We start from the raw sequence: 13,062 nt of genomic DNA on the forward strand, positions 1-13,062 counted from the left end.
CACTCTGTCCCTCTCTTTTTTTCGGACGCAGTCGCCTGCAGTTGGTTTAATTGGGGGAAGAAAGAGGCTCGGGCAGCGACGCCCTTCAGGTGATGCGGCGCGCGACGCCTCCGCGCGTGAATCTGCAATTCGATTTCCGAGGGAGATATCCGGCTCGCCGCGGACCTGTGGCCGCCGCCTCCCAGTCACTCGTAATCACATTCTGGACTCAATCGAGTGCAAAGCGAATGGCAACGGGCGGAGGAGTGTGACCGCTCCTTCTCTGGTCTGGAGACAGAGAGAGAGAGAGAGAGAGAGAGAGAGAGAGAGAGATGGGGGTAGGGAGAGACGGACAAAGCTGGGAAATAACCGAGATCTTTATCCATCCCACGGTGCTTTGAACGTAATGCATGATTTTCCCTGGGTTGGTTGGTACCGGAGACGGATAATGGATCGTGGTGTGTGCGTGCGTCAACGTTAATTATGAATAACTTGAGGAATGTGTGAAGGAGGGGTGTAGACTGTGGCGGTGTGGCACATTGTTGTGGCTTCAAATAGGGCGAGCGAGGTGTAAAGGCCAGTACGATGCCCGATGGGAGTAACCCCCCCACGGCCCCCCAAAAAATAGAACGACAGAACAAATAGATAGGGAGGGGGGCGGGGAGGAAGAGATAGAAAGAGCAAGGAAACAAGAGAGGATAGCTGTGTGTGTGTGTGTGTGTGTGTGTGTGTGTGTGTGTGTGTGTGTGTGTGTGTGTGTGTGTGTGTGTGTGTGTGTGCGGGCATGCGTGCGTGAGAGAGCTGGAGGCTACAGAGAGAGAGAGAGAGAGAGAGAGAGATGGAGGGGGGGCTGGAGCAAGACTGAAATGTCAGATGAGTCAGTAGCAAGCTACGACGCTTGCGTTTAATGTGGCTTCGCAGTCTCCGCCGCCTCGGCAACAAGCACCTGCAGCCGCTTCTCACCGGGCCGCCTGCTCCCGACGGACCGAGAGTGACGTTGATTAACCCCGACCGCCTCTCACGCCCGATAACCGATGGGCGCGACAGCGCGCGAGGGGCGCCGGCGATCCGACCCTAATGTTTTTGGTCGTCGTTCACACTCCGTTTGTTGATTCAGCGGCGGTTTCAGATATGGCGACACGTCGCTCTTCACCCTCTAGCGTCGTGGGAAGGAACACACAGCGGTAGGAGTGCACGGCGGTACCGCAGTGGCTCCTAGATATCAATATTAACAGCCGTCGAAGAGTAGGCCCTGTTTGGTTTCGCCGAAAAAATCAAGCGGGGCAAAATTTCAAGTGATAATCCATAAGATGGTTTTTGTGGGGTGGATGATGTACGAGGGCGCCGTTCTTGTTTTTTTTTTTTGGTGAGTCGTACGTCTTCTTTAACAGATTCTCCGCGGCTAACTTTCACTTCTTGGTGTGCCCGGTCGGTCTGTTCTTGCCGGGGAAGGCGGACCCCGCCACCAACAATGGTGATAACATACAGATATCTTATTTCTAAGTGTCAATGAAATAAATATGGGATAAATATGGGACTTTATTTTTCACTAAATAATCTAATAGGATTACCATGTTGGTGTCCGAATCATTGGTGGTTTCTCTTATTTTCACTCCGGCAGATGATGAAGCATACAGTACCTTGATTTTACTTCACACTAACACCCACACACACACACACACACACACACACACACACACACACTGTGACATGAGGGTCGACAGAAATATTGACAAAGGGCTGAGAGGGACGAGGCTCCCCAAGGCGGCGTAGACCGCTTTAGCTGTTGTAGGAATAACCTGCCGTAATTCTGCTTTTCCCCGTCCATGTCACACGAAAAACTAAAAAAAAAACCTAGAAGTTGTAAAAATTAATTTGAGGCGCCTTTGCAGAGTCGAGAGTTGAGCACTAAATAATGCAGTGCGATCAAAGCCGTGTCCTCTGCTAATAAGATAAGCAATGACACTCAGGGAGATAAGCCATCTAGAGATGCTTAGTCATGTGATCCCACGACACTAGAGACATTTATCCTTTCATCCCTTTTATTTTAGGATGCAGCGACGGACTCATTCTACCGAGGGCGGCGGCGCGGAAAGGGGACCAGCCTGAGCAGTGGATCAAGGGCCTGACTTTTTCCAGGGGGGCAGCGGGGATGGGGATGGGAAGAAGGGGCCCGAATCCTCCATCACCATCACTCCAGCTGTGACGGCGCCAAACAGACACGAGATGTAAAGGTCTGTTGTGGCAACACACGCTCGCAGGGTGGGTTGGCGGCACGCAGCGTGCGCTCTCCCTGGCGCTCTGATCCGCACGCCTCCCAAATCAAACACACATTTTAGAGACCTATGGGTTTAACATCACACACATCCAGCGGAGAGACGGCTACTTTGGTCTGCTAGAGGAGCATGGCTTTTTCAGTGGAAAAAAGTATATATACAGTTTATACATAGATATTACTTATATACAGTATATACATAGATATTACACATATACAGTATATACATAGATATTACATATATGCAGTATATACATAGGTATTACATATTTACAGTATATACATAGATATTACATATATACACTATATACATAAAAGTATTACATATATACACTATATACATATATTACATATATGCAGTATATACATAGATATTACATATATACATTATATACACAGATATAACATATATACAGTATATACACAGATATTACATATATACACTATATACATAGATGTAACATATATACAGTATATACATTAATATTACATATATACAGTATATACAGATATTACATATATACACTATATACATAAAAGTATTACATATATACACTATAGACATATATTACATATATGCAGTATATACATAGGTATTACATATATACAGTATATACACAGATATAACATATATACAGTATATACATAGATATAACATATATACAGTATATACATGAATATTACATATATACAGTATATACATAGATATTCCTTTAAAGGTGTTGTGGGTATTCTACTAAAATATGACGTATTGACTGTTTCAGTTTGGTTTCCTCCATTTGAGTGACTCAGTGAAGATAAGCTCGAGCACGGTTTGATGGGGAGGTGTGTATGCCTGTGTGTGTGTGTGTGTGTGTGTGTGTATGCCTGTGTGTGTGTGTGTGTGTGTGTGTGTGTGTGTGTGTGTGTGTGTGTGTGTATGCCTGTGTGTGTGTGTGTGTGTGTGTGTGTGTGTGTGTGTGTGTGTGTGTGTGTGTGTGTGTGTGTGTGTGTGTGTGTGTGTGTGTGTGTGTGTGTGTGTGTGCGTGCGTGGGTGGGTGGGTGGCTGGGTGGATGCGTGTATGTGTGTGTTGGTGGAGCAGGAGGAGGATGGGGGCGTGGCAGCACTACAGCAGACTCCAATTCTTTGCACTGCTCGAGTTAGTCACGACTCCTCTGCCCGGCAGATGAGCACCAGCAACAGGGTGAGGGAGCCTGCGTGCGTGCGCGCGTGCGTGTTGGCTCTCTGAACGCAGCGCCAATCCCACCCCGCTCTGTTTTCTCCAGCCGATCCTTTCAGTCGTCAGAATGCCTGAGACCCGGTTGCCAAGGGAACCTCTCATGTTGATAATGGCAGACGGCCTCACCTCCGTGTTAATCACTGCCTGGCAATAATGGCCGAAGAGCGGTGAGGGAGGGAGGGATGGATGGATGGTGGGAGGGCGGGAGGCCGGGAGGCCAACAGTTGGGAGTTTGTCTGTTTGAAAAACATGGAAAGAGATACAGGATATACAGTATGCGAGGAATCTATCGCTTGTGGACTCGACCAAGTGGAAAGAATTTTTTTTTTTCCATTTCTCTGACTGGTGGCGAGGTTAGAAATCAACAAACTAAAGGAAAAAGAAAACACTCTCAAACTAATAGTTCCCACAATATCAAGTTTGATCTTGGATTTGCTGTGTTCTTGTTGAAATAGTCCACTTTTGTAGTATTAATGGCAATATGCCAGGCAGAAATGATGAAAATATTGATTTAAATAATTGCGTTTCCTCTGATTAAAGTGACCTATTCATATACAAACTTACACATGTAATTGTGTTTAAGCAGAGCGATAGTTTCATGTTAAATAATTGAGAAAGCATCTCTTTGCTTCCCCAGACAAGCGCTCTCAGGGAGGTTGCATTTCCTCCTGTTTTAAATGTTTCCCATCATGTTTTTGCTGTTTTCTTACCTCAGTTGACTGCATAATATTTTGTTGAAGATGTTTTTCATAAGCTTTTGGTAATCCGGATGCATAAATGCCATACATGCCAACAGAGACAACGGGGCAGAGGGAGAATACAAAACAAACTAATGTCTGAAACGACACCAATTTCAGTCATTTTTTTCTCGATCTATGACACCTCATTTAGAATTCGATAGTTTATTTGTACAAAGAACGATGCAGCGAAAGAAAAACATAAACAAAGTGCATATTTATTGTAACGTGTGTATATGTTTGCATGTTCATACAGTACCCAACACTATACAATGAATAATCTTAAATGAGGAAATACATATTCGGTGGAGGGGGTGTAATTCCACAGATGTACAGTGAGATGCACAAGCAATTTACAAACGTAAATCGATTTTTTTTTCAGCATCACTTCACCATCGCCTTGAGAGAAGGCGAGGGAGAGGAACGTGGTGTCGGAAGGGACGTGTGCGAGGTGTGTGTGTGTGTGTCACACGGCGAGCGCTGACACCGACACCTGCTCCATCTGCTGCTGCCGACACTTTGCAGCGGCCCAGAGCAACGGAGACAGGGCCGCGCCGCGACATGTCGGCCAGTGAGGGGCTGGAAGGATGCCGCCCTGATGCCGAGGGAAACGCGGGAATGGTAGAGTGCGAGTCCTTAGTCACGGATCCACCCATCGTGTAAAGAGTGAATAGATGATCACACAAGGTCTTTTGAACAGGCTAAAATGTTATATTCCAACTGGCCTGATGAATATGCCGGATACACTCTATTCTGACGTCCCAGATCAGTTCCTTGTTTTGTTTTGTTTTTCTCATCTCCACAGTCTGTATTTATTTTCACCTCTGCAGTAAGACAGGCATATTGGAATTTCCTAAACACACATTAAACCTTACATGTTGCATGTAGGTTCAGAGTGATTAGCTATTTGATATTGATCACATCACCAGTTGATATGGAGAGCTGACCCCAACAATGGGACCTATGACTCCCTTCGATATGCAAAAGAATGCTACAACTTCCTTTTTTTCGAAAGTGTAGTTTGCAAGTCAAGTGGAAATGGAGGTTAAAGGGTTAACGCGGGCCATATGCGCACTTGAGAAACGCTTTTGAATCACAAGCCACTGAAGACTGCTGATAAACACATCATCTTGAAGAAACACCGCTCTCCCACCTTTCATGTTTAACAAATGACACTAATGTTCAGATGAGAGCCCCGACAAATCAGTGCGGCGGCTCCTCCGGTGCCATTATCGCCTTACCGTCAAAGGGTGAGGTCTGCACTACGCGGGCTGATGCAACAGAACCACATCGCTCTGATGAAGCCGAATTCCCGTCGCCCGGACGACAGGACTCGTTCGTCAGTCCCCGAAACAATGTCAAGGACGTCAGCGACCGGCCCGAAAGGTACAGATTTCACGAGTGTTCCCTCAAGTTGAACTTAGAATGGATACAGTTGAGGTTTGGCGTTATATTAATGTCATTCAAGATTAGAGCCTTCTAGTCCAGATAGAGCCCAAGTTCAGACTGACACCCGCATTTTAAAGACCTATCAAGATTACTAATATTAAACAGTAGTATAGTGTATTTTAGTCCAGGAAATTTGATTTATGCAAATAAATATATAGTCTAGTAGCAATAAGTAGTAATATTAAGTTCATAGAATTGTATTTCTTATTTGAAACTTGCTGAATCATTTATGTTTTGCTCGAGTTTGAATTTTGGGCCAACATTTTCAGTTGAACTGTCGATTCACGACCAAAAAAAAAAAAAACATCTCTAGGAAAGGTTCAAGTACTAGAATCCTCTCCTTGAAAGGTTTGCTTAAAATAAAAATCGCAAATCGCAATAAGATGAACATTACTAATAATAAACATGATGGGTTTTTTTTTGTTTTTTTTTACAGAATAAAATAGTTTATTACAGGAGAATAAATACACCCTCATTTTCATGTGGGGTCCTGTGTAGTGGACTGTACCAAGACAATTGCCCGTTTTAATGAAATACATATACTGAATATCTATAATACATTAGACTGCTTAAAAACACAGAAAAACCTGGACGTCTGACTTGACACGAGAGCGTCATTTTACAAAGAGGACATGAGCGTTGGACAGCACACAGCACTAGTCTCCCCTGGTCCGTCCTAAGCCTTGTTGACGTAGCCCTCCTTGATCAGGAAATCGTAGATCTTGCGCGTCTTGTTGACGTCGATCTTGATGAGCGCCCGGGCCTGCGCCAGCCTCAGGCCGCCCTGCCGCCGGCACTCGTTGAGCAGGGCCTGCTTGTACTCCAGGTAGGCCCCCGGAACCAGGCGCACCACCTGGCACAGCTGGGACACAACACGGCACGGGAGGGTTACTCATGCAGCTCCGGCGATCGGAGCGCTGGAGACGGGGCTCCGCGTGTTGTGATCCCGCCCCAACCCGGAGGGCGTGCGGAGAGCCATACCTCTTTCTCCCTCTCGTTGAGCTTCTCGGTCCCTGGGAGTCCGGTCAGGTTAAGTGGCGGGGCGCTTCTCCTCCCCGACGCTGCCGAGCAGGAAGCACAATGACATTCAACGCGCCGTACCTCGGTTATCATCGCGGCAGGCTGACAACGTCCAAATAATCCCTCGCTTTCAGGGGACAATGGTTGGGGGGGGGGGGGACGTGCAAATTGTGCCAGAAAATAACTCTGCCCGACCGCGTGTCTCATTTGTCTGGTCGAGGTTTTGGGAAAAGGCAGCGAGCCGGAGAGAAGAGAAGCAAAAAGATAAATATGCACGCAGACCCAATTTTTCCGAGTATATTTATGGAGGCGCGGCTCTGACAGTGTATTAATGTGACTGCGCCTGGGGCCATGCCAAGAAAACATGGGGGGGTGCGGGGGCTAGTGAGGGGGGGGGGGGGGGGGGGTGAAGACTGAGGTTCCTTACCTGACACTGTGATCGTCGTGACAACAGGCGTGATGCCAGCATCTCTGTTTTCACGGGAAAAGGGTTAGTCACTCCAGGCATATGGCCGTGTATGGACACACTATCCTCAACGAGGAGAATAGTGAGAAGATTAGACTCAATAGAATAAATCATTTGAATATCTGCCAAAGCAAGAGAACAAAAAATATATACATATATGTACGGTGGGCTACAGATTTTCAGGAGCAGTGAGACATTCAAAAGAACAAAAACACAACTCAAGTGAATATCTCTTCGCACTAGTGTGAGTGTGTGAGAGCCCTAAATAAAAGACAGTAAAACCAGCGTTTCCTCACATGGAGGCCTGTTTGCTGAGCCACTGCTGGCAGGCGCGGCCGTCCTGGATGTACTGCAGCACGTCGCACAGCATCGTCCGCTTCCTGCGCTCGTCCTCCCGCACGCGCTTCACCCGCTCGTACACCTTGGCACCTGGTTTCGGAGAGATCCACAAAACAATGGATCCAGAAGAGGCGTGCGCTTAACAAAAGGCATTTGGAAAAATATGTTTTGTACCATGTTGATGTGAACAATAAAAATGCATCGGAAATATAAAGCCTTTACCAGCTTTGAAAAAGTAAGTAAATAAGTTGCTTTATTGACCCTACAGTGTAATTGGAGGAAGCTTAGCAGGATTTAATTTTGGAGCGGATTGCTGGCTAATTGGATGCAGGGAATTAACTTGAGATTAACATTTTGAGATTAGCATTTTATTTGATAATAAATAGAAAGACGATTAAAACATTAAAAAGTTTAGTAGTTATCCACAGATCTTATTTTCTGCACCAAACCAAAACTCTGAAAAATGAAAAACTGAAAAATAAACGGTTAAAATGTTTGGTGATGGATTCTACATTTGATTAACACAAGAATGGAAGAGGAGCTCCGGCTAAACAGAATGGTTTATGAATCACCACGTTATGCAAAAGCTTTAATCTTTATTTGATGTCACCTCCAGTGCTTTTTGCATTTGAGACATTTAATGCTTTTCTATCCTTATCACCAGTTAGCTTGTAGTGTTGGTGAGAATCAGCTTTGTTTATCACTGGTGGCCATGGTTGCAATCACACAATGGGTCATTACTCACTGTACCCCCACCTTCTGTTTGGTGAAAATTTTAGAGGGAAAGCAGAAGGTGATTGGCTGGAGGTGACCTTAAATTCATCAACATGTTTTCATGCACTACTCGCAGTACAAATTGTCCAAGGTAGAGCCGGTTCTTAGAGTTCTTTTATTTGTTTTCCTTTCAGCTATGAAAACCTGATTATTTTCAAGGCCAGTCGGCTACTCAGCCATTTTATTCATATTAATATGCCACATACACCGTCACCAAGATCCAAATGCCCGAATTTAAATTTCATCTTGGAGCAAGCAGGTGCTTTTATAAAAGATCACAACGGTACCCTTGGCTGTCGGCCACCCACAGTGCTCTCGCTGCCAACAGCCGATTTTAATAATTACGCTGCAGCTCCAAAAAGAATAATAGTGAACCAAGTATAGAGCTCAAGCAAGAAATTGGAACATTAATTCCCTGCTTAGCAACCTGACCCAACCACCTTTGAACTGGATCCCTTTTGAAAATAGGCAAATAGTTTGTTTGTTGGTAAGGAAGGGACCTTGAGGTGTGAAGCGCCTGGACTCACTGCAGAAAGACTTGATCCCGGCTTTCCTGTATTCCTGCAGTCGGCGGATTTCCCTCCTCAGCTCAAACTCCACTGGAAGAGAAGACTGCGGGTTTAGGCGGAGATGGCTGTGTACGCTGGACATCGGAACTCGCCCACCCCCGCCTTTCAGATCAATGCCCCCCGACATCAGAGGTAAACACCTTCCAAGCAACAGCACAATCTTGGGACTGACACGATAAAAATACTGTTTGTGCTGCTCTGCCCATTCCACCCCCAGCTGCAGAACAACATGACTAAACGTATGAATACATGTTTTGACGTATGGCACATGCCTATATGAGCCAATTGGAAATCTGCTGTGACTACATCAAGTATTAAACAGAGGAGCGTGTGAAAGCAATGAAAAGATCAGAGATTTTCCCTTAAAATTAAAGTGAGTGCCCAACTTGAGGGATTTTACCCTTTCCTCTACTGGTACAAACACAATGCAGCTCAATACTGACGTGCGTGGCTCTCGATGAACTTGTCGTGCTCAATGGGTCCGGCCACTCTGGCAAATCGTCTCATGACATCATACAATTCCTGCACCTCCTTTGGGTAGCATCGCTCCAGCACTGAGAGAGAGAGAGACAGAGAAAGAGGAGATTGAACAGCGCAAAAAAAGAAAGAACAGTGCTACTGATAGTGTATCTGGTTCAATCATCCAAGTATATATAAGATAAGATACACCCAAAAAGACAGAACAGGTGGAAAAGGTATGCTCACAAAAGCAACCCGACCGCTTTGCAAAGCCACCCTGGAACGTCAAACAGCTTAAAAAAAAAAACGAACACATACAAAGGAGGTTTTTTTCCATACACATCTCAAAATGTCTCCAGTGTTGCCGAGAAATGGACAACTTTCAAAGCCAAAACGGAAAGCTGTCGCGGGGGTGTGAGACAAGCGATTCTCTATTTCATTTTGCTCATCAGCTTCCTGTCCATGCACCAATTAGCAGCTTCCATTTCTGTGTGTGGGCCCCTTGGGGGAATAATTCAGGGTCTGCACGCCCTGCGCAATGTGCTGGACATACTGGTTGTGAGGTCAGGGTCAAGGTAAAGCCTGCATTACTATGGCAACACGCAGATCAAACACACACTGTATTCATGTAATGTAAATACTCCGCAAATGCCTGATAAAATAATAATATACATTTTTTAGGAGTCCAGTTTTATGTGTATTAATACAGCAGACCAGTTTAATTTCGAGTGGGGCCAAGACTCATCTCGCTTCAAGTGGACTGCGGCTCTACAACCTTAAGACGTTGTTTGGTCAGACTGCCTTCAGCAACAGTGGAGATATGACACCGTGAGCACTCCGGGCTTGGATACTACTTTATGCAGGCACACGAGGACTGACACGCACACACGCGCGCGCCCACACGCACGCACGCACATACATACATACACAGTCTTTGACAGTCTCCATGACAACCAGCCTGCAGCTCCATAGCTAGTCTGGGTTCCCTTTTGTCTTGAAAGACTACAGAGATAAGGGAAAGCAGAGAGAGAGAGGAGGGCTGACTGGAGGCTGGAGGTAGATAAATAAAACATGAGGGGGGCACTCACGCTTCGACTACTAAACCACAACCAATTCCACGGGGCAACACCTGGAGATTACAATGGGCAGGGCAGCCGGTGGAAAAACAAGAAAACAAACAAAAAGACAACTGGAAAGAAAAAATAATGAAGATTCATGAAACCGCCACGTGACCTCCAATGCACAGACCAAAGGCGTGGATTAAATGAGCGGCGGTGGATTAAATGAGTGAGTTTGGTGGGATCTAACCAAAATAAAACCATATAAACCCTCCGGCCGTTAGTCCTGCAGTGAACCTATTCAGAGAGGCAATTAAGCTGTGGCACAATCTGGCAGGCAGCCCGCTGAACTATTCTAGGTCCCGGCCGTAAACATCAGCTCTGCACGTCTCCCGCCCCACCCCTCTGCACAGCCACCCAAGGGGCCACCAAGGTCAGCGCTGGTTATTGCAGCAGAGTTGTTTTTGGGCATCCATAGAAACGCAAACACAGCCAATCTGGCTGCTAGATATGAAATACTCCTCCTGATGGATGTGAATGCAGTGCTGGCCTGGCCCGGGTGCATTTTAAAAAGCAGACTCACTCTGGAATTTACGCAGGTTGATCAGTCCGTGATCTCTGATAATCCTAGAAGAAGCAGAGAATAAGGTAACACGCTCACAAAAGCACGCTCACAGCAATCTCACTGTGACACAAAAATAACTTCCATTTAAATCGGTTGTTTGTTCAGTGGCTACCGATAAAGATGTTAAATTGTTAAAAAGGATGTTGGATTTATTAAGATGGTAGGTGCTCCAAAAATACTGGTCCTGGAAAGCACGCATGCCATTCCACAGTCCTCAGAGAGCTACAAGTTGTTAGGTCTGATTTACTGTTGGATGGATTACCACCGTAAACTGGCTGCATGTGCCAGAGACGGGCAGCTTAGGTGGAAGACATCTGTAGAAAGTTTGAACGGTGGAAGTGGCCAATTCACAGGATGCCATTTGGTGATTAGAATATGATGAAGTTAGCTATGCTGTATATGTCACAAAAATAATCTTCTGTCTAACTAGGAATTCATGCAATTAGAAGCTTGGGGGGAAATATGTTGTGTATGGTACGAGGCTTAAGTGGGGAAAAAAAAACAGCGTCATGGGGTGCCTGTCTCCTGAAACCAAAATAATTTACTTTTACTTTCATCACATCAATGCAAACTGAGTGTATACCATACACATCCTCCAGAAGTGGAAAAGTGATCACAAATCAAATCAAAAATTAGGCTAAAACGATTATGCCACAATTATGGCTTTGGAAGGCATTGAACTTATACAGAAATGCTTTCGTTCCCATTTCCAAAGCGATTTGTTGCCCAGTGAATTTCAAGGGTTTATAAGATTAGTAAAGTATGGGATGTCTGGAACTGACATGCATTCAACCAAATGGATAAGAACAGGGAAGCTACCGTGAACAAAACGGAACATGACGACGGCCTCAAACCCTGCGAAAAATCTGATTTGCAGAGATCAGCTCGTTCATTTATGAGGCAGTAAAAATACTGCCAGTTACAAAACTGACTTCTACTTGGTTAATAGGGACACAGCGGGCAGAGTGAGTCTACTCGGTTTCAGTCGCTTATTATTCACCAAAAGGATGACATACTAGCTCATACCACCATCTCCTGGTAGAACTGGATCATTACATCATCCAATAAAGATGGAAAACTTGATAAAAACAATCCACTTACTTCTTCCTGCGCTGTCGCTCCTTTAATCTTGAGTGATATATATCAACAACTGCAACCTTGAGTGCTAAAAGGAAAATATATTTATAGTAACGCAATTTTAGACGGTGGCATAACTCACTTAATACTTTTGAAATTATTATGTTTCAACTCACCGTGTAGGACATCTGAGTCATCATCCACAAAGTCAATATCTTTCAAATCCCATTCCGCATAATTGTCAAACTCCTGAATAAGACAGGAAGTATTAAACATAGTTATTAAACTCAATTATTGGAATTAGATTTGTAAGCAAAGGATACGTATTTAGAGACGGCAATATTAAAGTTGGTCAAAATGTAAATAACTTTAACAGCGCCAACTTTCTTAGGTTTATTTGTCATTTATCTAAAAAAAAATATATATATATAAATATAAATATATTATTTAAATTTTTTTTAAATCAACCGTAAATGAAAAAAAAATGTTTTAACTAAATTAAATAGAATTATTTGTGCTTTTAAATACAATATCATTTAAACCATTTTCCATTTCAAGTCTAAGATCTGTGCCCACCTCCATGAAGTCTGCTCTGGCAGGCATGTATCCGGCCATATCTCGAGACAACACGGAGTCAAATGTGGGCCTCGGGGGGTCGTCTGTGGCTGTGACAGAAGATATATTTGAGCACACAAACGCAAATACGTCCTATGAGTTCTATGAGTTCTGTCGCGAAAAAAAAATTATAGAATATAAATAAAAACATTTGAATATAATGAACATAATAACACATTTGAAATATGCAAAGCATGGCGCGTTAAGTTAATAACCTAGACAATGTTGGAAATCAAAGCTTAGAAGCCAATTTTCAATATCATCTCTACTATCCTGTCTCAAATGACATTAATGCCAAATTGTTCTTGAACATCAATAATAATTTAAAAAAATAGCATCCATACAGCAATTAATAAACTTGAGGCTTTTGGCCGCCAGACGCTTGTTCGGTCAGGTACGA

General features: G+C 44.4%; 1 protein-coding gene across 2 annotated transcripts in view; it reads right to left on the bottom strand.

Moving 5' to 3' along the window:
• Nucleotides 1–6,089: 6,089 nt before the first annotated feature.
• The window catches only part of tada2a (transcriptional adaptor 2A), an 8,813-nt gene continuing 1,840 nt past the window's right edge, over nucleotides 6,090–13,062 (bottom strand). Inside the window, exons 6-16 of one of the 2 annotated variants that reach the window (XM_080007534.1) lie at nucleotides 12,624–12,712; nucleotides 12,224–12,296; nucleotides 12,072–12,135; nucleotides 10,929–10,972; nucleotides 10,215–10,289; nucleotides 9,272–9,382; nucleotides 8,787–8,858; nucleotides 7,443–7,575; nucleotides 7,108–7,151; nucleotides 6,642–6,721; nucleotides 6,090–6,522 (exon numbers count right to left, since the gene is read on the bottom strand). In XM_080007534.1, coding sequence (XP_079863660.1) covers nucleotides 6,337–6,522; nucleotides 6,642–6,721; nucleotides 7,108–7,151; nucleotides 7,443–7,575; nucleotides 8,787–8,858; nucleotides 9,272–9,382; nucleotides 10,215–10,289; nucleotides 10,929–10,972; nucleotides 12,072–12,135; nucleotides 12,224–12,296; nucleotides 12,624–12,712 — 971 coding nt within the window. In that variant the 3' untranslated portion in view covers nucleotides 6,090–6,336. The remainder of the gene's footprint in view (nucleotides 6,523–6,641; nucleotides 6,722–7,107; nucleotides 7,152–7,442; nucleotides 7,576–8,786; nucleotides 8,859–9,271; nucleotides 9,383–10,214; nucleotides 10,290–10,928; nucleotides 10,973–12,071; nucleotides 12,136–12,223; nucleotides 12,297–12,623; nucleotides 12,713–13,062) is intronic. The other variant, XM_080007535.1, reaches the window with a different exon arrangement.

Source organism: Zeus faber (assembly GCF_960531495.2).
Source record: "Zeus faber genome assembly, chromosome: 9".
Lineage (NCBI taxonomy): Eukaryota > Metazoa > Chordata > Actinopteri > Zeiformes > Zeidae > Zeus > Zeus faber.